The following is a 23,302-nucleotide window of genomic DNA, read 5'->3' as shown; positions in this document are numbered from 1 at the left end:
ATGGGGTTGCAAAGAGTCACACATGACTGAGCGACTTCACTTTCACTTTTATGCATTGGAGAAGGAAATGGCAACCCACTCCAGTGTTCGTGCCTGGAGAATCCCAGGGGTGGGGTCGCACGGAGTCAGACATGACTGAAGTGACTTAGCAGTAGCAGTAGCAGTACTTTTTTAAAAAGGAACTGCCAAACTAACTTCCATAGTGACTACCATTTTGTATTCCCACCAGAAATGAATGAGAATTCCTGTTGCTCCACATCCTGACCAGAATTTGACCTTATCGATGTTCTGGACTTTAGCCATTCCAATAGGTGTACAATGTGTTACAAATATTTTTTAATAGATAGTAGTTATCTAAGGAATGGTACCAGAGGATGAGGAAGAAAGGAGACTTACTTTCTTCTATAGTTTTTGTTCATTCGTTTTGAAAACTTTTAACACAAGCATGTATTGCTAAAGAAAAAAAAAAACCAGCTTCCAAAAAGAGTTCGGAGGAACAATATTAAAGGCAACAGCCACGTATGTATTTAAGTAACTTAAGAGGCAACTCAAAAGTGCTGAATATTTGTGAGTGATAAGAGAAAACAGGCATGCCACCTTTTACATTGTTGAACAATAACTCTTTTTATGGGTCAATGCAGAACATGAGACTTCTGCTTAAACCTACTGTATGTAACATAAAAGTTTAAGTGGTCTCTGTATTATTTTATTATTATTTATACAGCATTATAATGTCTACAGTTGGCCTCTAATAAGTACATTTGATAAGTATTAGATGACAACATGACAACACTTTTTTTTCTTCAAAATCATTTATCTCAATTATCTTAAAATTAAAAAACTAAAAAAAACATAGCATTCTTTTTATGCATAACAGTTTACTCCATCAATAAATCACATTTATTAGATATTTATATATAGTGCTACAGACAGCAGCATCTTGGTTGAGTAAAACCTATATAATCATTGGACAGTAAATGAAGATTAAATCAAACACATTTCACTTTTTAACAATTACAAGTCAACCAGGTAGAAAAAAGCATTTCAAAACAAAGAAATGGAAGGAGGTTGCATTACATAGAGTCCTTTCTATGGATCCGTTTGTTTTCAAAACGTAAAAGCTACTTTGCTGTAATTTATGCTAGAAATGAGGTCCTTGGTACTAAACATCTTTTAATTTGACTACACTAATATCTCACTACAGGGGTAGTCAAGTAAAACACGGCATAAACAATATTTCACTTAAGAACAAAGCTGATATATTGATACGGAAGGATCTAAAGAGAGATGAAGACAAAAGCAAGGCATAGAATATTATGTGAAATAAAAACATACTTAATCATTCACTGAACCAAGAGAACTATGCATATCTTTGAAAATACAGAGTCCAGAAGCCTACCAAGCCACACTATTGAGAGAAATTACTTCTGGGAGCACTGTGTGGTCGGGGTGAGTTGGTATAAGGAGGGGGATGAGGTAAGAACAACTTTCATGTTTAATCATATAGCCTTCAGTATTATCTGATGTGTTTCTAAAGGAAGCTAAGTATTATTATTTTAATTTTAAAATAACAAAACATATGAATAACACTGTAATGTTAATGGCTGTCTGTGTGTCTGTGAGAAAAAGACACAGGCAAACAGATATCACACATCTTCCTAAAACAGATATCACACATGAACTACTTGAGGACTGGGGTAAGGAAACAGTTTTCACATAACCCTGCAAAGTGTTACATACTCAATAAATATTCTGTAAAATGTGTTTTGCAAAGAACACCTTCCTCTTCTCCTCTTGCAAAAGGAGCAGGAGTTTTGCAAAGGGGTGAAGAGGAGGCAAAGTAGAGTAGTCACAAGTCTACTCTAAAAACTATAAAACTGTTAAGATATGATTTTTTTATTAAGACAGAATAGCCAATTATGATGAAATGACACATTATTTAAGATATGCTAGGACATTTCCATCTATGTACTTACATGGGCCATATGCTTGCTAATTTGATAATAAAATACTAATACATATATTTGCTTATCAAATTTAAACAAGGTACCTAAAGTCATCTATTAATACCTGTATTTACAATTCTGAGTGGTCTAAATAAATCTCACTTCACATTTTGGTATTTCTTCAAATATAAGTACAGTTCAGTTCAGTTCAGGTGCTCAGTCATGTCTGACTCTTTGCGACCTCATGGACACGCTAGGCTTCCCTATCCATCACCAACTCCGGAGCGACTCAAACTCATGTCATTGCATTGGTGACACCATCCAACCATCTCATCCTATGTCGTCCCCTTCTCCTGCTGCCCTCAATCCCTCCCAGCATCCGGGTCTTTTCCAATGAGTCAGTTCTTCGCATCAGGTGGCCAAGTGTTGGAGTTTCAGCTTCAGCATCAGTCCTTCCAATGACTATTCAAGACTGATTTCCTTTAGGATTGACTGGTTTGATATCCTTGCAGTCCAAGAGACTCTCAAGAATCTTCTCCAACACCACAGTTCAAAAGCATCAATTCTTCAGCGTTCAGCTTCCTTTAGAGTCCAACTCTAACATCCATCCATGACTACTGGAAAAACCATAGCCTTGACTAGATGGACCTTTGTTGGTAAAGTAATGTCTCTGCTTTTTAATATGCTGTCTAGGTTGGTCATAGCTTTTCTTCCAAGGAGCAAATGTCTTTTAATTTCATGGCTGCAGTCACCATTTGCGGTGATTTTGGAGCCCAAAAAAATAAAGTCTGTCACTGTTTCCCCATCTATTTGCCATGAAGTGATGGGACCAGGTGCCATGATCTTAGTTTTCTAAATGTTGAGTTTTAAGCCAACATTTTCACTCTCCTCTTTCACTTTCATCAAGAGGCTCTTTAGCTCTTCTTTGCTTTCTGCCATAAGGCTGGTGTCATCTGCATATTGAGGTTACTGATACTTCTCCCGGCAATCTTGATTCTAGCTTGTGCTTCATCCAGCCCGGCATTTCACGTGATGTACTGTGCATTTAAGTTAAATAAGCAGGGTGACAATATACAGCCTTGACAAACTCCTTTCCCAATCTGGAATCAGTCTGTTGTTACATGTCCTGTTCTAACTGTTGCTTCTTGACCTGCATACAGATTTCTCAGGAGATAGGTCAGGTGGTCTGGTATTCCAATCTCTTTCAGAATTTCACAATCAAAGGCTTTGGGATAGTCAATAAATCAAAAGTAGATGTTTTTCTGGAACTCTCTTGTTTTTTTGATGATCCAGCGGATGTTGGGAATTTGATCTCTGGTTCCTCTGCCTTTTTAAAATCCAGCTTGAACATCTGGAAGTTCACGGTTCATGTACTGTTGAACCTGGTTTGGAGAATTTTGAGCATTACTTTGCTAGTGTGTAAGATTAGCGCAATTGTTCAGTAGTGTGAACATTCTTTGGCATTGCCTTTCTTTGGCATTGGTATGAAAACTGACCTTTTCCAGTCCTGTCGCCACTGCTGAGTTTTACAGATTTGCTGGCATATTGAGTGCAGCACTTTCACAACATCTTCTTTTAGGATTTGGAATAGCTCAGCTGGAATCCCATCACCTCCACTAGCTTTACATTTGATTACTAAAAACATCATTACTTTATGAACCACTGAAAAGGAAGAATGCTGCCAATTAAATTATGACAAGCTATAGAATTGTAAATGTATATTGATCTAAATTAAAATACACTTGCTCCTTGGAAGAAAAGCAATGACCAATATAGACAGCATATTAAAAAGCAGAGACATTACTTAACCAGCAAAGGTCTGTCTAGTCAAAGCTATGATTTTCCAGTAGTCATGTATGGATGTGAAAGTTGGACCACAAAGAAAGCTGAGTGCTGAAGAATTGATGCTTTTGAACTGTGGTGTTGGAGAAGACTCCTGAGCATCCCTTGGACAGCAAGGAGATTAAACCAGTCAATCCTAAAGGAAATCAGTCCTGAATATTCATTGGAAGGACTGATGCTCAAACTGAAGCTCCAATACTTTAGGCACCTGCTGGGAAGAACTGCCTCATTAGAAAAGAGTGATGGTGGGAAAGATTGAAGGTAGGAGGAGAAGGGGATGACAGAAGATGAGATGGTTGGATGGCATCATGGACTCAATGGACATGAGTCTGAGCAAGCTCCGGGAGTTGGTGATAGACAGGGAGGCCTGGCATCCTGCAGTCCATGGGGCTGCAAAGAGTCGGACACAACTGAGTGACTGAACTCAACAATGTTAAAAATGGGAAAGAAAATCAGCATTTTAGAATCATTGAAATGTGATATTTTCTTATCATGCTTTAGTTCCACAGGTATTTATAAATAAAAGAAAAGCTATAATGAAAAATTTTAAGTAGGAAAACTGATGTCTTTGGGTTATACTGGAGTTACACCAACACCGAAAAAAGAGCTTACCTTCAGAAATACACCTTCTCAAAACATACTTATCAGAACTTCATTAAATCTAAAAATATGCTAAATTTTTGTATAATTATTCTCCAACAGGTTAGCTGACATGTCAAAGTGTTATACAAACCAAAGTTTTCACTTGGTAACATCATTAACCTGAAGAAAGTATATGCTTGTTTGCAAAGGAAGTAACTGGCTCTTTGGTATGTGGTTAACGTTGAGACTGATGCAATTGAGCAGGTTCTGCTACTCAAGAGCACAATCTCCACATAAACTTCTCTCTTCTTTTTTTTTTTCACTTACTTTTATTGGTTGGAGGCCAATTACTTTACAGTATTGTAGTGGTTTTTGCCATACATTGACATGAATCAGCCATGGATTTACATGTATTCCCCATCCCGAACCCCCCTCCCCACCCCATCCCTCTGGGTCTTCCCAGTGCACCAGCCCCGAGCACTTGTCTCATGCATCCAACCTGGGCTGGTGATCTGTTTCACCCTTGATAGTATAGTTGTTTCAATGCTATTTTCTCAAAACATCCCACCCTCGCCTTTTCCCACAGAGTCCAAAAGCCTGTTCTGTACATCTGTGTCTCTTTTTCTGTTTTGTATATTGGGTTATCCTTCCCATCTTTTTAAATTCCATATACATGCCTTAGTATACTGTATTGGTCTTTACTTTCCAACTTACTTCACTCTGTATATAATGGGCTCCAGTTTCATCCATCTCATTAGAACTGATTCAAATGAATTATTTTTAATGGCTGAGTAATATTCCATTGTGTATATGTACCACAGCTTTCTTATCCATTTGTCTGCTGATGGGCATCTAGGTTGCTTCCATGTCCTGGCTATTATAAACAGTGCTGTGATGAACATTGGGGTGCACATGTCTCTTTCAGATCTAGTTTCCTCGGTGTGTATGCCCAGGAGTGGTATTGCTGGGTTATATGGCAGTTCTATTTCCAGTTTTTAGGGAACCTCCACACTGTTCTCCATAATGGCTGTACTAGTTTGCATTCCCACCAACAGTGTAAGAGGGTTCCCTTTTCTCCACACCCTCTCCAGCATTTATTGCTTGTAGACTTTTGGATAGCAGCCATCCTGACTGGTGTGCAATGGTACCTCGTTGTGGTTTTGATTTGCATTTCTCTGATAATGAGTGATGTTGAGCATCTTTTCATGTGTTTGTTAGCCATCTGTATGTCTTCTTTGGAGAAATGTCTGTTTAGATCTTTGGCCCATTTTTAGATTGGGTCATTTATTTTTCTGGAATTGAGCTGCAGGAGCTACTTGTATATTTTTGAGATTAATCCTTTATCTGTTCCTTCGTTTGCTATTATTTTCTCTCATTCTTAGTGCTGTCTTTTCACCTTGCTTATAGTTTCCTTTGTTGTGCAAAAGCTTTTAAGTTTAATTAGGTCCCATTTGTGTATTTTTGCTTTTATTTCCAATATTCTGGGAGGTGAGTCATAGAGGATCCTGCTGTGATTTATGTCACAGAGTGTTTTGCTTATGTTCTCCTCTAGGAGTTTTATAGTTTCTGGTCTTACATTTAGATCTTTAATCCATTTTGAGTTTATTTTTGTGTATGGTGTTAGAAGGTGTTCTAGTTTCATTCTTTTACAAGTAGTTGACCAGTTTTCCCAGCACCACTTGTTAAAGAGGTTCTCTTTTTTCCATTGTATACCCTTGCCTCCTTTGTCGAAGATAAGGTGTCCACAGGTATGTGGATTTATCTCTGGGCTTTCTATTCTGTTCCATTGATCTATATTTCTGTCTTTGTGCCAGTACCACACTGTCTTGATGACTGTGGCTTTGTAGTAGAGTCTGAAGTCAGGCAGGTTGATTCCTCCAGTTCCATTCTTCTTTCTCAAGATTGCTTTGGCTATTCGAGGTTTTTTGTATTTCCATACAAATTGTGAAATTATTTGTTCTAGTTCTGTGAAAAATACTGTTGGTAACTTGATAGGGATTGCATTGAATCTATAGATTGCTTTGGGTAGTATAGCCATTTTCACAATATTGAGTCTTCCAATCCATGAACACGGTCTGTTTCTCCATCTGTTTGGGTCCTCTTTGATTTCTTTCATCAGTGTTTTATAGTTTTCTATATATAGGTCTTTCGTTTCTTTAGGTAGATATACTCCTAAGAATTTTATTCTTTTTGTTGCAATGGTGAATGGTATTGTTTCCTTAATTTCTCTTTCTGTTTTCTCATTGTTAATGTATAGGAATGCAAGGGATTTCTGTGTGTTAATTTTATATCCTGCAACATTACTATATTCATTGATTAGCTGTAGTAATTTTCTGGTAGAGTCTTTAGGGTTTTCTATGTAGAGGATCACGTCATCTGCAAACAGTGAGAGTTTTACTTCTTCTTTTCCTATCTGGATTCATTTATTTCTTGTTCTGCTCTGATTGATGTGGCCAACACTTTCAAAACTATGTTGAATAGTAGTGGTGAGAGTGGACACCGTTGTCTTGTTCCTGACTTTAAGGGAAATGCTTTCGATTTTTCACCATTAAGGATAATGTTTGCTGTGGGTCTGTCATATATAGCTTTTATTATGTTGAGGTATGTTCCTTCTATGCCTACTTTCTGGAGAGTTTTCATCATAAATGGATGTTGAATTTTGTCAAAGGCTTTTTCTGCATCTATTGAGATAATCATATGGTTTTTATTTTCAATTTGTTAATGTGGTGTATTACAATGATTGATTTGCAGATATTAAAGAATCCTTGCATGCCTGGGATAAAGCCCACCTGGTCATGATGTATGATCTTTTTAATATGTTGCTGGATTTGTTTGCTAGAATTTTGTTAAGGATTTTCTTCTCTCTTCTTTAATATTACATCATGAAAAAAAGTCTAAAGTATGACCATTTTGAAAACGATTTTGAAATGAACTGAGAGTATATTTTGCTAGTCCATCAAAATTTTGATAAAATTTTCAAGACAAAATGGAAACGGAAAGCATACAACATACTTTCAGTTCAGTTCAGTCACTCAATTGTGTCCGATTCTTTGCGACCCCATGAACCATAGCATGCCAGGCCTCCCTGTCCATCACCAACTCCCAGAGTTTACCCAAACTCATGTCCATTGAGTCCATGATGCCATCCAACCATCTCATCTTCTGTCATCCCCTTCTCCTCCTGCCCTCAATCTTTCCCAACATCAGGGTCTTCTCAAATGAGTCAGCTCTTCACATCAGGTGACCAAAATATTGGAGTTTCAGCTTCAACATCATTCCTCGCAATGAACATCCAGGATTGATTTCCTTTAGGATGGCGCGGTTGGATCTCCTTGCAGTCCAAGGGACTCTCAAGAGTCTTCTCCAACACCACAGTTCAAAAGCATCAATTCTTCTGTGCTCAGCTTTCTTTATAGTCCAACTCTCACATCCATACATGACTACTGGAAAAACCACAGCCTTGACTAGATGGACCTTTGTTGGCAAAGTAATGTCTCTGCTTTTTAATAAACTGTCTAGTTTGGTCATAACTTTCCTTCCAGTGAGTCAGTGTCTTTCATGGCTGCAATCACCATCTGTAGTGATTCTGGAGCCCCAAAAATAAAGTCAGCCACTGTTTCCCCAACTATTTGCCATGAAGTGCTGGGATCAGATGCCATGATCTTAGTTTTCTGAATGTTGAACTTTAAGTCAACTTTTTCACTCTCCTCTTTCACGTTCATCAAGAGGCCCTTTAGTTCTTCTTCACTTTCTGCCATAAGGGTGGTGTCATCTGCATATCTGAGGTTATTGATATTTCTCCCGGCAATCTTGATTCCAGCTTGTGCTTCCTCCAGCCCGTTGTTTCTTGTGATGTACTCTGCATATAAGTTAAATAAGCAGGGTGACAATATACAGCCTTGAGGTGCTCCTTTTGCTATTTGGAACCAGTTTGTTGCTCCATGTCCAGTTCTAACTGTTGCTTCCTGACCTGCATACAGGTTTCTCAAGAGGCAGGTCCGGTGGTCTGGTATTCCCATCTCTTTTAGAATTTTCCACAGTTTGTTGTGATCCACACAGTCAAAGGCTTTGGCATAGTCAATAAAACATAAATAGATGTTTTTCTGGAACTCTCTAGCTTTTTCGATGATCCAGTGGATGGTAGCAATTTGATCTCTGGTTCCTCTGCCTTTTTTAAATCCACCTTGAACATCTGGAAGTTCATGGTTCACATATTGCTGAAGCCTGGCTTGAAAAATTTTGAGCATTACTTTACTAGTGTGTGAGATGAGTGCAATTGTGCAGTAGTTTGAGCATTCTTTGGCATTGCCTTTCTTGGGACTAGAATGAAAACTGACCTTTTCCAGTCCTGTGGCCACTGCTGAGTTTTCCACATTTGCCGGCATATTGAATGCAGCACTTTCACAGCATCATCTTTGAGGATTTGAAGTAGCTCAACTGGAATTTCATCACATCCACTAGCTTTGTTCATAGTGATGCTTCCTAAGGCCCACTTGACTCCGCATTCCAGGATGTCTGGCTCTAGGTGAGTGATCACACCATCGTGATTATCTGGATCGTGAAGATCTTTTTTGTACAGTTCTTCTGTGTATTCTTGCCACCTGTTCTTAATATCTTCTGCTTCTGTTAGGTCCAGACCATTTCTGTTCCATACCATTTATTGAGCCCATCTTTGCATGAAATGTTCCCTTGGTATCTCTAATTTTCTTGAATATATCTCCAGTCTTTCCCATTCTATTGTTTTCCTCTATTTCTTTGCATTGATCGCTGAGGAAGGCTTTCTTATCTCTCCTTGCTATTCTTTGGAACTCTGCTTTCAAATGGGCATATCTTTCCTTTTCTCCTTTGCCTTTTGCTTCTCTTTTTTTCACAGCTATTTTTAAGGTCTTCTCAGACAGCCATTTTGCTTTTTTGCATTTCTTTTTCTTGGGGATGGTCTTGATCCATATGTCCTGTACAATGTCCATAGTCTATTAGGCACTCTATGAGATCTAGTCCCTTAAATCTATTTCTCACTTACACTGTATAATCATAAGGAATCTGATTTGACAACATACTTTAATATGCTATAATATACTAATAATAATTAATGCATTTTTAAAATTGCTGAGTATGCCTCAGTCTTTCCCTCTTCTATATTAGACATTTCTTGTTCCATTTTCCTTGACCTGTAAACTATCTTTCCATTTTCAATCTTTTCGTCTCTCAAAGTATATTTATTAGAACTTCATTAAATTAAAAATACATTAAATTTTTGTGTATTTATTCTTTAGGAGGATAGCTGACATATCAAAGTGCTGTATAAAGCAAAAGTTTCACCTGTTAATGTCATGAACCTGAAAAAAGTCTTTGCTGAGGAAGTAATTGGTTATATAAGTATGCAGTTAATATTAACCACATATAACTTTTAACCATGAACATAAAACATTAACCACAAATAACATTTTCAGTCTTTCTTGACTTTTTATGCTACAATATGAACAATGTGTTCTACCTATTTACTCAGATGTGTCTGTTTAAATTTAGCCAATGAAAATTTTGACATTTTCTTTCCTTTTCCAGAAATCCCATTAACTCCTCTAGTAGTTACATATGCTTTCTCATGAAGCATATGTACTGATTGTTCAGCCTATTTTTCATTTCTCTTGTTGAGATGGCTTTTTTTTTAAAGAAAACAAGCAAAGGCCATCATGTAAGATTTTGTTAAATTTGAGCAAAATCTGTTTTTTAGTTAATAATATTGCACCACATGTTAATTTTCTATTTTTTTTATAACATAGTATTTCTATATATATATATATATATATATTTTTCTTACTCACTGGTACTTAGGTGTGGTTACTGAGATCTCTTAAAGGTTAATTTCTTCCATGGGTGAAAGGGAAAGGATACTCTCACCCTATGTCCTGTGGTTTAAGGACTGGCTATCAAACTCCTTAACAGGGAGTAGGCTAGAGGAAACCACCTCTGCTCTTAATTCTTCATTCTCCTGGCCCAAAGGGTAGGAAAGATACTGAGGCCTCCAATCAGATCTCCCTTACTCTGATCTTTTTTGGGGAGCGTGGGGGTGGGGGAAGAAGCAGGGAGAAATAGACAGAGCACATTATAGCTGTCAATGTCAAAGTCATACATGCTCCAAACCGAGCTCTTTATAAATCTTCAGCTCTATCATCTTTGCCCTGGGATTTGATGGTGTGTTGCAGTAGCAGCAACAACCTGGGGCTGCTCAATTAGAGCCAGGGTGTGCAGGAAATGGGCAGGTAACACAGCTGAGCAAATAAGCAGACCTTCCCAGTAAACCCACAATGGCAAGTAAGTAAGAAATAAACCAAGCTACTCATATTTCTGATCTTATGACGGTAATGTAACCGAACTGTAATAAAGAGTCTGACTCTTTTTGATGTCTGCCCCCTGACAGCCTGCAACCCCCACTCTTCTCCCTTCCTCTCCTGCCCACATCTGGGAGAACTGATAAGAAAGTCCATGTGCTCCTTCCTTTACCTTGCCAGGAAATTCAAACTATGCAAGACCTGAGCTGCCTGTGGAAATGCTCATTCCAGTCCCAACCTGCTAACCACATAAAACCCCCAAACTGTCAGTGTTCTTGTTCTCCCTCTAAACACTTGTTATATGACTGATAAATCTTCCCATATCAGATCTTGGTGTACATGTGGTATCTTCGGTCTCTACATCCAAATAAATTTTGGGTTGGGGGTACTGTTTCATTCTTCAGGGTGACTACAAATATTAGCTTATGTGACTGATAAACAAATTGTTACTTAAAGGCTGGTAATGAGAAGCTCAACAACAATCACAATAAAGGAAAAGACAATGGCTTAGGGGTTGGGCAGTAGGTCATGTGGAAATTATTGTACTGGAGGTTAGAAAGTTAGTGATCCAAGTTTGTAGTGGTAAAACACTGGCAAAAAAGCAGATAAATTTACCCATGAAAACGCATTTCTCTTTAACATAAAAACTGATGATTTTCCAGATACTATCAGTTTTGTTACCATGGATCCCAGAGAGACAGCATATAGGACAAGATAAACATACTGCATAAATTAGAAATAATCTGGTATTTGTTACTGCAGTATAAACTAATCCATCTTGACTGATAACAGAACAAGTATTCTTTACAACTTCCTTCTTTCCTCTACCCAAGTGTGGTCTAACAGCACTCAGAGGGTTGTGCAGAAAACTGTATTTGCCCCTAAGAAGAAATGGGCTAAGCTATTTAGGTGATCCCTTACTGCTAAAAGGTCCAGGGCTGCTTGGAAGCTGAAAACAAGCCTACTTTCACAGAAGGGGTAAACACAAGACTAGCATTGTTTTAGATAGAGAGTATAGGGACAGAAAAACACCCTGATGCTGGGAAAGACTGTAAACAAAAGGAAAAGGGGGCAGCAGAGGATGAGATGGTTGGATGGCATCACTGATTCAATGGACATGAGTTTGGGCAAACTTCGGGAGACAGTAAAGGACAGAGGAGCCTGGAGTGCTGTAGTTCATGGGGCTGCAAAAATTTGGACACGACTTAGAAGCTGAACATCAACAACAACTAACAGGGACAAGAAATATCTATTTGACTGCTCTGTTCAGTTAAGTTCAGTTCAGTCGCTCAGTCATGTCCGACTCTTTGCGACTCCATGAACTGCAGCACGCCAGGCCTCCCTGTCCATCACCAACCCCCGGAGTCCACCCAAACCCATGTCCATCGAGTCGATGATGCCATCCAACCATCTCATCCTCTGTCATCCCCTTCTGCTCCTGCCCTCAATCTTTCCCAGCATCAGGGTCTTTTCAAATGAGTCAGCTCTTCACATCAGGTGGACAAAGTATTGGAGTTTCAGTTTCAGCATCAGTCCTTCCAATGAACACCCAGGACTGATCTCCTTTAGGATGGACTGGATGGATCTCCTTGCAGTCCAAGGGACTCTCAAGAGTCTTCTCCAACACCACAGTTCAAAAGCATCAATTCTTCTGTGCTCAGCTTTCTTTATAGTCCAACTCTAACATCCATCCATGACCACTGAAAAAACCATAGCCTTGACTATATGGGCCTTTGTTGGCAAAGTAACGTCTCTGCTTTTTAATATGCTATTTAGGTTGGTCATAACTTTCCTTCCAAGGAGAAAGTCTTTTAATTTCATTGCTGCAATCATCATCTGCAGTGATTTTGGAGCCCCAAAAAACAAAGTCAGCCACTGTTTTCACTGTTTCCCCATCTATCTGCCATGAAGTGATGGGACCGGATGCCATGATCTTAGCTATCTGAATATTGAGCTTTAGCTTTTTCACTCTCCTCTTTCACTTTTATCAAGAGGCTCTGTAACTTCTGTTAAACTGAAATTTTTTCCTGATTGCACTGAAGAAAAATTAAAACAAGATTTGAGGCCAGAAAGAAGAGGCACAGCTAATTTTGGTAGGTTCAAAAACAGTGATACATGGTTGTGTGATATGAATAGGCTGTTGCTGCTGCTAAGTCGCTTCAGTCTGACTCCGTGCAACTCCACAGACAGCAGCCCACCAGGCTCCCCCGTCCCTGGGATTCTCCAGCAAGAACACTGGAGTGGGTTGCCATTTCCTTCTCCAATGCAGGAAAGTGAAAAGTGAAAGTGAAGCTGCGCAGTCGTAACCCAATGAACTACAGCCTACCAGGCTCCTCTGTCCATGAGATTTTCCAGGCAAGAGTACTGGAGTGGGTTGCCATTGCCTTCTCTGATGAACAGGTTATGCACCCTATATATATGATTCTATAAAGACATATTTGCTTGTGTACTTAATTGTACCAAAAAATCTAGAAATACACATACTCTAAAATGCTAACACTAGTGTCAGTTAAACAAGGAGGTGATTAGACCAGGTGGTTCTAATACATTAACAGCCTGCATGAGCAAAGTAAAGCCTAAGCCTGAAACGCCTCAAGGTTAAGAAATCAAAGCCTAAGAACCACCAACTTACACAGCCAACTTGGCTTCCCCAAATCATGCAACTGCTTAAGCAACAGCCAGGGCTTCCCTGATAGCTCAGCTGGTAAAGAACCTGCCTGCAATGCAGGAAACCTGGGTTCAATCCCTGGGTTGGAAAGACCCACTGGAGAAAGGAAAGGCTCCCCACTATAGCATTCTGGCCTGGAGAAGTCCATGGACTACATAGCCCATGGGGTCGCAAGAGTCAGACATGACTGAGCGACTTTCACTTTCACGCAACAGCCATTCACTTTCACTTTCAAGCAACTTTCACTTTTTCACTTTCATCAGATGCTTCTGTTCCTTCTCTATAAATGTCTTTCATTTAGCTTGCATCAGTGGAGTGCTCATAGCTAGTTTTGGTTTGGTGTTGACCAATTTGAATCCATTTTTATGCAAATAAACTTAAAATGTTTAATGTCCCTCAATTTATCTTTTAATACTAGACAATCTCTGAGATTGAAATGGCTTCTATTTATTTTTTTATTTGTTTTTTCAGATTTTTCTAAAATGAGTGTATATTAATGTAAAATAGAAGTTATAAAAACACCATGTGTCATGAATGGAAAGTATATATATGTAGTTTAATTCTTCTATTAAAGAAAATTTTTCTACTACAAATGCAACAACTTTACTCTTACATTTTATAATAGAACCCTCGATTTTCTCAAAAAATTGCTACATGTAACAGATAAGCTAATGATCTTTGAGCAGTCATTTTAAAAACAGAATTTTAAACATTTTAACCATGTACCAAAACATACTTTAGAATATTGTAAACTCTAAGGCCTAAAAATAACAGGAGTCTTTGTAAGTACAAATGGCATAAGATAGATATTAGAAAAAGCAACAGAAAACTAAAATGAATTCTCTTAAAAATATCAAGGTTAAGTTCTTTGTGCAAAATAAGTCAAAATATGAAATTAAATCACTTAGTAGATGAGAAATGTGACCTAAAGGACAGGCTAATGGTAAATGCAATCTTCTGATGTTCACAAATAATAAAATGCATTCTTTTTGTTGTGTCTTGATTGTGGTAGTGTACGTAACTAAATGCATTTGCCAAAACTTAGTAAAATGTATGCTTACAGCTGCTGAATTTTAATGTTTGTGAATTACATTTCAATGAAGCTGACTTTTAAAAATCACAATTTTTTGTTAAAATTTTCATATTATTTCCCAATAATTTTATTCAATGATTTAGCCATTCAAAACAATGTTACATTTTATCAACTTAACAGAGGAAAAAATCCATGTATAGTAGAAGTGGAATCTCTCATAAATTCCCTATACTGAACAGTCAGTAACACTAAAGAATTCAGTCATTCAGGCTAAAGAATTCAGTCATTCTTCCTTGCTCTCACCTCCTTTCAATAGATCAAGTCCTATCAATTTTACCTTCTTTCATCTCAACTCTACCACCTTAGTTTATTTCTTCCTGGACTACAGCAGTACACTTCTAATTGATTTCCTTGTCTTTACTCTCCCACCTACCAACCCACCATCCTTAAAGTAGAAAATTATTTTGTTTTGTCCCCCCCAAAAATGAACAAACAAAGCAACAACAATGCCAAAAAATACTTGTTTTAGCCCAAATCCATGGGAGTAAAGGTACTTTAAAATTAGGCTTCATGATCAATATCAAATCTTCCCCTCACAAAAAGCATGTATTTTATATCTCTGCCTGTAGAGTCATCCTCTCCTTTTCTGTCTGTGAAATATCTATGAACCCTTTAACCTTTTTTCTGGGGAAAAAAAAAAATTCCAGTTTAATCTCCTCCATTCTCATCTCATCCTCTAGATATGAATTCCTCTAGGTCAGGGTCTGAAACTTCATCACTAAACACAGTGCCTGGCTCATAGTAAACACAACTAATGAACTGAATAAAGGATTAAAAAGAGCATTATTCACTAAATTTATTTTTACTTTGACAAATACAAATTAACATTTTTCTAAGATAAAAAGCTTAGAAAATTTGATAACACAGAAGCTGTACCTTGTCTACATGGAAAATTAGATCCAGTTCACAGACGTTTTCAAAACACTTGTCTAATGTTTCCACAAATACCTAAGGAAAAGAAAAAAGGTTAAAAGCTTAAAGAACTATACAAGTTCATTCAAATCTATCACCTACAAGGCAGACAACTTGTAACTGAGAACTAAAATGTCAAAATCCATTATCACATTTCTCTTTTTTAAATTGAAAACTGTATTAAGTATAAAAGGAATAATTATAGACTACTCTTCTAAGCTAATTTTCAATATGGTAATAACCAAAATAAACTTCACTGAAAATTATTAAGAATCAGAAATTGTTAGCACCATTACTTACAAAACTACTGACAAACACTCAAATCAGGCTCCCTTTCTTCATATGAGGAAAAAAGAAAACCTGTCATAAGCATCTGTCAAGCTGGACAGGCACGGTCCAAGTCTCAACCACATCTAACAGAGCCAGGAGTTCTTAATTAGCAAACCAGGATACAAGATCACTAAAATTCAAACTCAAGGAAAGAGCACAGGCTTTTAGAATCACACTAACCTGGACTCAAACTCTGGCTAGAATTCCTTGTATGGCCTTGTATGGGAAAAGGTTAACCCAGTAAGCCTGGCTTGTTCAACCCTACCCATTCCCCAAAATGGTCTGCTTACAGACTAATCTCCGACTAGTTCCTGGGAACCCAGCCCTTGGAAAGTTCTGTCTGATAAGAGTGTTTCTGCATGCCTGAGAACCTAGACCACACTGTACTAGCGTGACAAGACAGTTTATGCTGACAATGTGATTTACGATGAACACACTTTTTTCTCTCAGGTTCTGAAGCTTAAGTAGTTCAGTCACAGAGGTATCACATGCCTATGTGACTGACCCCTAATAAAGCACCTAACACTGCCCCAAACACATCTACTAACCAAAGTCACTACTATTTATCTGGTTGTTTAACATATATGATGATTACAAGTTAAAACAAAAATAGAAAATTCTAATTCTGCTAATAAACACTGATATAAAAGCAAGGAAATTATGTGGTTACCAAAACTTTGGAAGTTGCTTATTAACTTAGAAAAAAGGTTGTCAATATTTAAACCAGAGTAATACCACCTATGAAAAATGTAAATACTTTTTTTTTTTAAGTGTCTTGCAGCAAAATATCATTATAACTACATGCTCTTAACTTAGGAAAAGAATTTTTAAGATTTAAGGCATACAAATGCGTAGTTGAAAACTTAAAAACCTGCTTCAAAAAACTCTTCCTTAACTTTCAAGTTAGCAAGAATTACTTATAATTAGAATCGAAAGCCCCAAGGCAGATACATACTGACAATCTGTTACATGGACAAGGTCAATTCAAAACTAATAATCTACAAATTGAAATTAAGAAATTAAAAAAAAAACAAATTAATGGGCTTTGGGGAGTCTAGTCAGAAGAGTCAAAAAATAAACAGTTGTTGCTGCATTGTATTTCACAAAGAGAAAGATAAAAAGTAAAAACCCAGAACTGGCATGGTAAATGGCACTCTCTTGTGTTTCATTTTTAATGATAAAAGTTTAAAGTCAATTTCAAGGTAACTGTTATCTTCTAAGTAGCTACTCATTAATCTCTGGCCTTAGAAATTCAAAGTTACTAAGAATAATATTTTAGGTCTTCCCACATTTTAATACTTATACAGCTTTCTAAAAATAAACATAAAGATATTCAGAAAAATGCCACATTCACATATAAACTGAGTCTCCCTTACCAGTGCCCTTCTAACAACAGAAGTTCCTTGCATCTCCTCTCTCTTTAACTACAAACTTATATGCCTCTGTCTGTATTTCTTGGGCTCTAAAATCACAGCAGATGTTGACTGTAGCCATGAAATCAGAAAACATCTGCTTCTTGGCAGGAAAGCTATGACAAACCTAGACAGTGTCCTGAAAGCAGAGACCTTACTCTGCAGACAAAGGTCTGCACAGTCAAGGCTATGGTTTTCCCAGTAATCACAAACAATTGTAACACCTGGATGGTAAAGAAGACAGAGCGCCAAAGAAATGATGCCTTCAAACTATGGTTCTGGAGAAGACTCCTGAGAGTCCCATGGACAGCAAGGAGATCAAACCAGTCAATCTTAAGGGAAATCAACACTGATTATTCATTGGAAGGACTGATACTGAAGCTGAAGCTCCAGTATTTTGGTCATCTGATGCAAACTGTTGACTCATTGGAAAAGTCCCTGATGTTGGGAAAGATTGAGGACAGAAGGAGAAGAGGGTGTCAGAGGATGAGACAGTTGGATGGCATCACCGATGCAGTGGATATGAACTTGGGCAAATTTAGGAAGATGGTGAGGGACGGAGAGGCCTGGCATGCCGCAGTCCATGGGGTTGCAAAGAGTCAGACACGACTAGGTGACTGAACAACAACAGCAATAATGCCTGGGTCACAAAGGGTAGCGGGAATCTATCACAAGCTTAGTACCTAAGAGTACTTGCTGCTGCTGCTGCTGCTACGTCGCTTCAGTCATGTCCAACTCTGTGCGACACCAAAGACGGCAGGCCACCAGGCTCCCCCGTCCCTGGGATTCTCCAGGCAAGAACACTGGAGTGGGTTGCCATTTCCTTCTCCAATGCGTGCAAGTGAAAAGTGAAAGTGAAGTCTCTCAGTCGTGTCTGACTCGTCGCGACCCCATGGACTGCAGCCTACCAGGCTCCTCCGTCCATGTGATTTTCCAGGAAAGAGTACTGGAGTGGGGTGCCATTGCCTTTTCCATAAGAGTACTTAGTATGCTACTAAAATTACAGCTTAGACTCTAACAATGAAAACTAGGGCAAGTTATTTAACTCCAAGCCTCATTTGGGCATAATAATGGTGCCTATGCCACAGCGTTGTTTTAATGATTAAAAGAATAAATATAAAGGGCTTAGAACAGTATCTCACCAAAAAAAATATTTCAATATATGTTAGCAAGGATTAAAATATAATATACAGATGCAGAAATAAAAATGTGCACTAGATAAAGTAAATGTCATAAAAATTTCCTTAACCAATATCACTGACTTTGCAGGCCCTCCTTTAGATTATCTAGGTAAAACTATAAAGGATTTCTAGGTTTACGGACTTCGGCTAAATTTCAGGAGGAACCAATCCTACTGTTTCTAATCTATAATATTAAATATAACACATAAGTGTTAAACTGACATGTTATAAGACAAGAAATGCCTTAAACCCAAGAAAAGAGGACATAAATATAAAAATATGCCGAGATCAAAAAAATAATAATTTTATTCAGCCAGCAGCGAGATGTTCTAGAGAAACATTGGCTTAGCTCAAATAAAGAATCAAAAAACATCAATAAAAATGTACTAACAAAGCTAGGGAAGACAGACTGAACTTAAAATCTGATCAATTACCCTAGAAGAACAACTATGAATACAGTTGCACATAAGATCCAGACTATAGAAAGTATGATGTTTAAGGTACATAAATAGCACTTGAGTCAGCATATGACTGGATTCTGGACTGGATTTCCACTAAATCTGACCTAGATACTAACATGCCAATGATAACAGATATTTTTTCTATCAGTAAAAATGAGACATTTATTGTGCATTTACCATGTAGCAGTTAATTGAGACAAATTAAACTCTTGACTTCAATATGAAAAAACTGAGTTGATGAAAGGACTGTTTTCAGTATTCATGTCATAATGATTAAGAATTCTTAACTCAGTGATTCTTTACTGTGTGATTTCTATTTTTTTAAATAAAATGAAAAAAAATTTAAAGGCTAACGATGATAATGGCACACAGTGGTACAGAATCCACCTGCAATTCAGGAAGTGGAGGAGACAAAACGCGGGTCTGACCCTGAGTTGGGAAGATCTGCTGGAGGAGGAAACGGCAGCCCACTCCAGTATTCCTGCCCTGGAGAGTCCTATGGACAGAGAAGCCTGGCGGGCTACAGCCCATGGAGTCGCAAAGAGTCAGACACGACTGGTATTTTTTAAAATATGTATTTACTTATTTACTTATTTGGCTGAATCCAGACTTAGTTGTGGCACACGGGCCTAGCTGTCTCGCATCATGTAGGATCTTTTCAGTTCCCTGACCAGGTGTCAAACTGGTAACCCCTGCATTGGAAGGCAAATTCTTAACCACCAGACCACCAGGGAAGTCCCTACAATTGGTATTTTGAGCACTGACTTAAAATGAATAAAATTCTTAGCTTTTCCTTACAGAATATCAACTAATAAATATAAAAATCATGAAAAAAATCACCATTTGGCAAACACCACAATAATTCAGGCAGGAATCATCAAAAGATGCTAAAAACTAATGTCCAAATTATGATTAGAAAAAATATTATTTATATACTATCAAAATTATTCTCCATAAGATACTTCTAAGCACAAAGGGGCAAGAGAAGTTCAAGGAGGTAAACCTGGCAGGCACTTTATCATAAGTAATGGGACAAAATGACATCATGCATATCCTGATATGATGCATTTGAGAAGGACACAACATTACTTGTGGTATTCAAAAATATATAACCCAAATTTAACCATTAAGAAACATCAAATCCAAATTGAGGAATACTCTGTGCAATAACTGGCTAGTACTCTCCAAGGGATCAAGGTACAAAAGACATGAAATGAATGGGAGACAAAGGTGAAGAACTATTACAGAGTGAAGGAGACTTAGAAGACAGAAAAACTAACACAGTACATGACCTTAACTGTACACTTAACAAGAAAAATTATATGAATGGCACAACTGGCAAATCTTGAATACACTCTGCAGATAACAGTATTCTATAAATGTAAATTTCCTGATTTTAATTACCTACTTGAAGTTATGGAAGATGTTAAATTTGAGGAGTCTGGATGAAGATATGGTGTTGAAAATTCTTTGTATTATATTAGTATTTACCACTCTTTTAAGTCTAAAATAATTTCAACATGAAAAGTTTTTTTTTAATTTTAAAGAAAAAAATTTTTGAAAAACCAAGTTGAAAAGGTACTCTTCTCCTGTATATCCAATCCCCCCTGAAATCTACTATTCTACGCTGACAAAGAAATCACATTATTTCAAAGAAAAATACTAACATAAGCTGAGTTTTTCTCTCTGTCCTACTGTGAAGGGGAAAAAAATAAATTTTAACTTCTAGCTCTAAAATTCTGACTTTACATACTTGAGTTCTTCACCACAAAGTAATAACAATGTGTCTGCTACATTCCGGACCCTGGGCTGACTACTTTATACACACTAGCTCCAATTCTTATCACAATGCTGGCAAGGCAGGTATGGATATTGGCATTAGAGACAAGAAAATTGGGGATGGATAAGACTAAGTAATTTACTCAAAGTTACAGAACTGTTAGATGACATAACCAATACTTAAGCCCATACCATCGAACTCCAAACACCAACTTGACACTATAATGCCTCCCAAGGGGACTGCTGAGAGGTCAATAAAACATGTAAATTAGAATAGGGAAAGGGAAAGGGAAAGTGAAGTCACTCAGTCATGTCCGACTCTTTGCGACCCCATGGACTGTAGCCTGTCACGCTCCTCTGTCCAAGGGCTTTTCCAGGCAAGGGTACTAGAGTGGGTTGCCATTTCCTTCTCCATAGAATAGGGAGTATCATCAAATTTGACGCCTGGATTTATCATGAAGAAACAACAATGGAAATAGCTGAAAAGTGCATTACTTCAATTATTATAAATTAGAATTTTCAACAATGAAAATAAGATAGGAAAAGGATCTTAGGAATGCTGAATCACCTTAACAGTGTCAATTCAAATTGTCTACAGAACTATTTCTTGGTTTCCTACATACATAAAAAAACAAGTCTTATTAAAAACAGGAATTTCTAATACTCTGGTAACACAGTCTGGTGGAACAAGTAGAATTTTCCTAAAATGATCCTGGGCGTTCACTGTGGAATGCCCAGAAAAGAAACAAATCGCGCCACAGTTCCCTCTTTCTCCAGCAGGAGGAACTGCACCAGAATTCCTCTCTCTGGAACCAGGGGTTTATCCTTCTCAGTCCCTAACAGGGAAGCTGCAACTTCCCACAGTCCTCAAGAGCTGGTCAGTTAGGTTTCCCAGACAGTTCTTAAAAGCAGGTGGCACCTCAACATGTACAGCTCAAAGCTTAAGTAATGCGTACGCCACCCTATGGATTAGGGTGCTTTCAATGAAGCTGACCTTTGTCATGAAAGAACAATGATGTGGCGGAAGGTGTGAGCCATCCGTTGGCACACTCTTCCATGTGTAGTAGTATCTACCTCAGCACAGCTTCCTACACGATAGTGCAAAGACCAGAGAATCTTTAGCTGAGTATTTTTGACTTATAAGTTTCTTCAATTATGCCTATCCCTACCACATAACTCTATCACAATGCAGAACTCCTCCTAAGAATTCATCTAAGACCATATAGGATAAAAAGAAGCCCAAATTCGTGTAATAACAACAACAAAAAAAAGACGACTTCTTTACCCAATTCAGTTTGTGTACTAATGACATAAAACTTTATACACTATCCTCATAAATATATCAGAGAAGGCAATGGCACCCCACTCCAGTACTCTTGCCTGGAAAATCCCACGGACGGAGGAGCCTGGTAGGCTGCAGTCCATGGGTTCGCTAACAGCCGGACACGACTAAGCAACTTCACTTTCACTTTCATAAATATTTGCTTTAACGATAATGTCAGCTAAAAAAACTGACTGCTATAAGTCAGTCATTTAGCAACAGGCTTCACATACACTATATATTTTTTAATGCTTTCACCTATTCTATGAGTTATTATTATTATTACCCCCATTTTGCAGACAAGGAAAATCAGGGTTAAAGAGCTTAAATAACTTGCCCAAAGTACAAGCAGGGCCTGAATGGTTTTAATCACTACCAGTGTGCTTTAATTCACTGATATTTCTAACAACTCATGAACCCTATAGGTAGTATACTGAAATAGGCATACTTTACAACTGAAAAAAATTCAAGGTCTGCAAGCATTAAATGACTTGCTCACTATTACATTAAATTAACATTAATAGCAATAAGTAAAATAACTTCACAAAAGTCAGTGTAACAGTCAGTACTACAGAACTGACAGATGCTATATATATAAGAACTCTAGTTTATATGCATATTCTAACACCAAGATCAACACATATCTTTCTAAATCTAGAGAAAAGTTTAGCAGCTTCTTCTCCATTTCTTCCTAACTATAATTGAACAAGACTGACAACTGAATAACTACTACATGTGACATCATGTATTAGAAAGCTGTTACAAAATTTGGAATTACTGAGTAAACTTTTATGCATCCATTATCAGCGTGGCATACCAAATTAACTGAGGACACACTGCTTATAAATAACTCAAACAACCAACATGAATATTTAATGAAGTCTTATTCTCACTCTGTGTAAATATTTCAACACTTCCAATGAAGATATGCTACAATAGAAAGGACTTCAAAAAGGCTAGCTTACAACTCTGAAACTGGATTATATTGCAGTCAATATCACACTAAAATAGCACACACAAGAAAGAAAAAAAGGTCACCTTTCCCCCCTGACTAACAAAGAATTAAAAGAAAATAGAGGCTTGGTGGCATGCTGGTATAAATCTCACATGGAAGGTACTAGCAAGTCCTTCTTTCAGATTTTATATAAGATAAAAAGTCAAATCTGACAAGACACACTGGTACCTTAGAAACACAAAATCTTTGCATAAAAGTACTAACATAAGTGCCCAATGATCATCTGAATTGTATCATTAATATTAAAAAAAAACACAATCAAAACATGTATTTAGTCATCACATACTGATGTTGATTAAGTTTTCTTGACCCATTCGCTAACGAAAATATAAAACCAAGAGGTTTTGATCTAAACTCTCTTGATTTATATAATTTTCCACCTTTACTTGTATTACACTTGCCTTTCTCAAAACTAGAGGATGAACAAGGCC

General features: G+C 37.5%; 1 protein-coding gene across 2 annotated transcripts in view; it reads right to left on the bottom strand.

Annotated features, from left to right (window-relative positions):
- AP3S1 (adaptor related protein complex 3 subunit sigma 1) overlaps positions 1-23,302 on the bottom strand; it is a 74,829-nt gene that overhangs the window by 15,728 nt on the left and 35,799 nt on the right. For both annotated transcript variants that reach the window (XM_065942062.1, XM_065942064.1), the window contains exon 4: positions 15,337-15,408. In XM_065942062.1, coding sequence (XP_065798134.1) covers positions 15,337-15,408 — 72 coding nt within the window. The remainder of the gene's footprint in view (positions 1-15,336; positions 15,409-23,302) is intronic.

Source organism: Muntiacus reevesi, chromosome 7 (assembly GCF_963930625.1).
Source record: "Muntiacus reevesi chromosome 7, mMunRee1.1, whole genome shotgun sequence".
In the NCBI taxonomy this organism is placed as follows: domain Eukaryota; kingdom Metazoa; phylum Chordata; class Mammalia; order Artiodactyla; family Cervidae; genus Muntiacus; species Muntiacus reevesi.
Note: the sequence above shows the minus strand (reverse complement) of the source record. Positions and strands in the feature narration are given on the sequence as shown.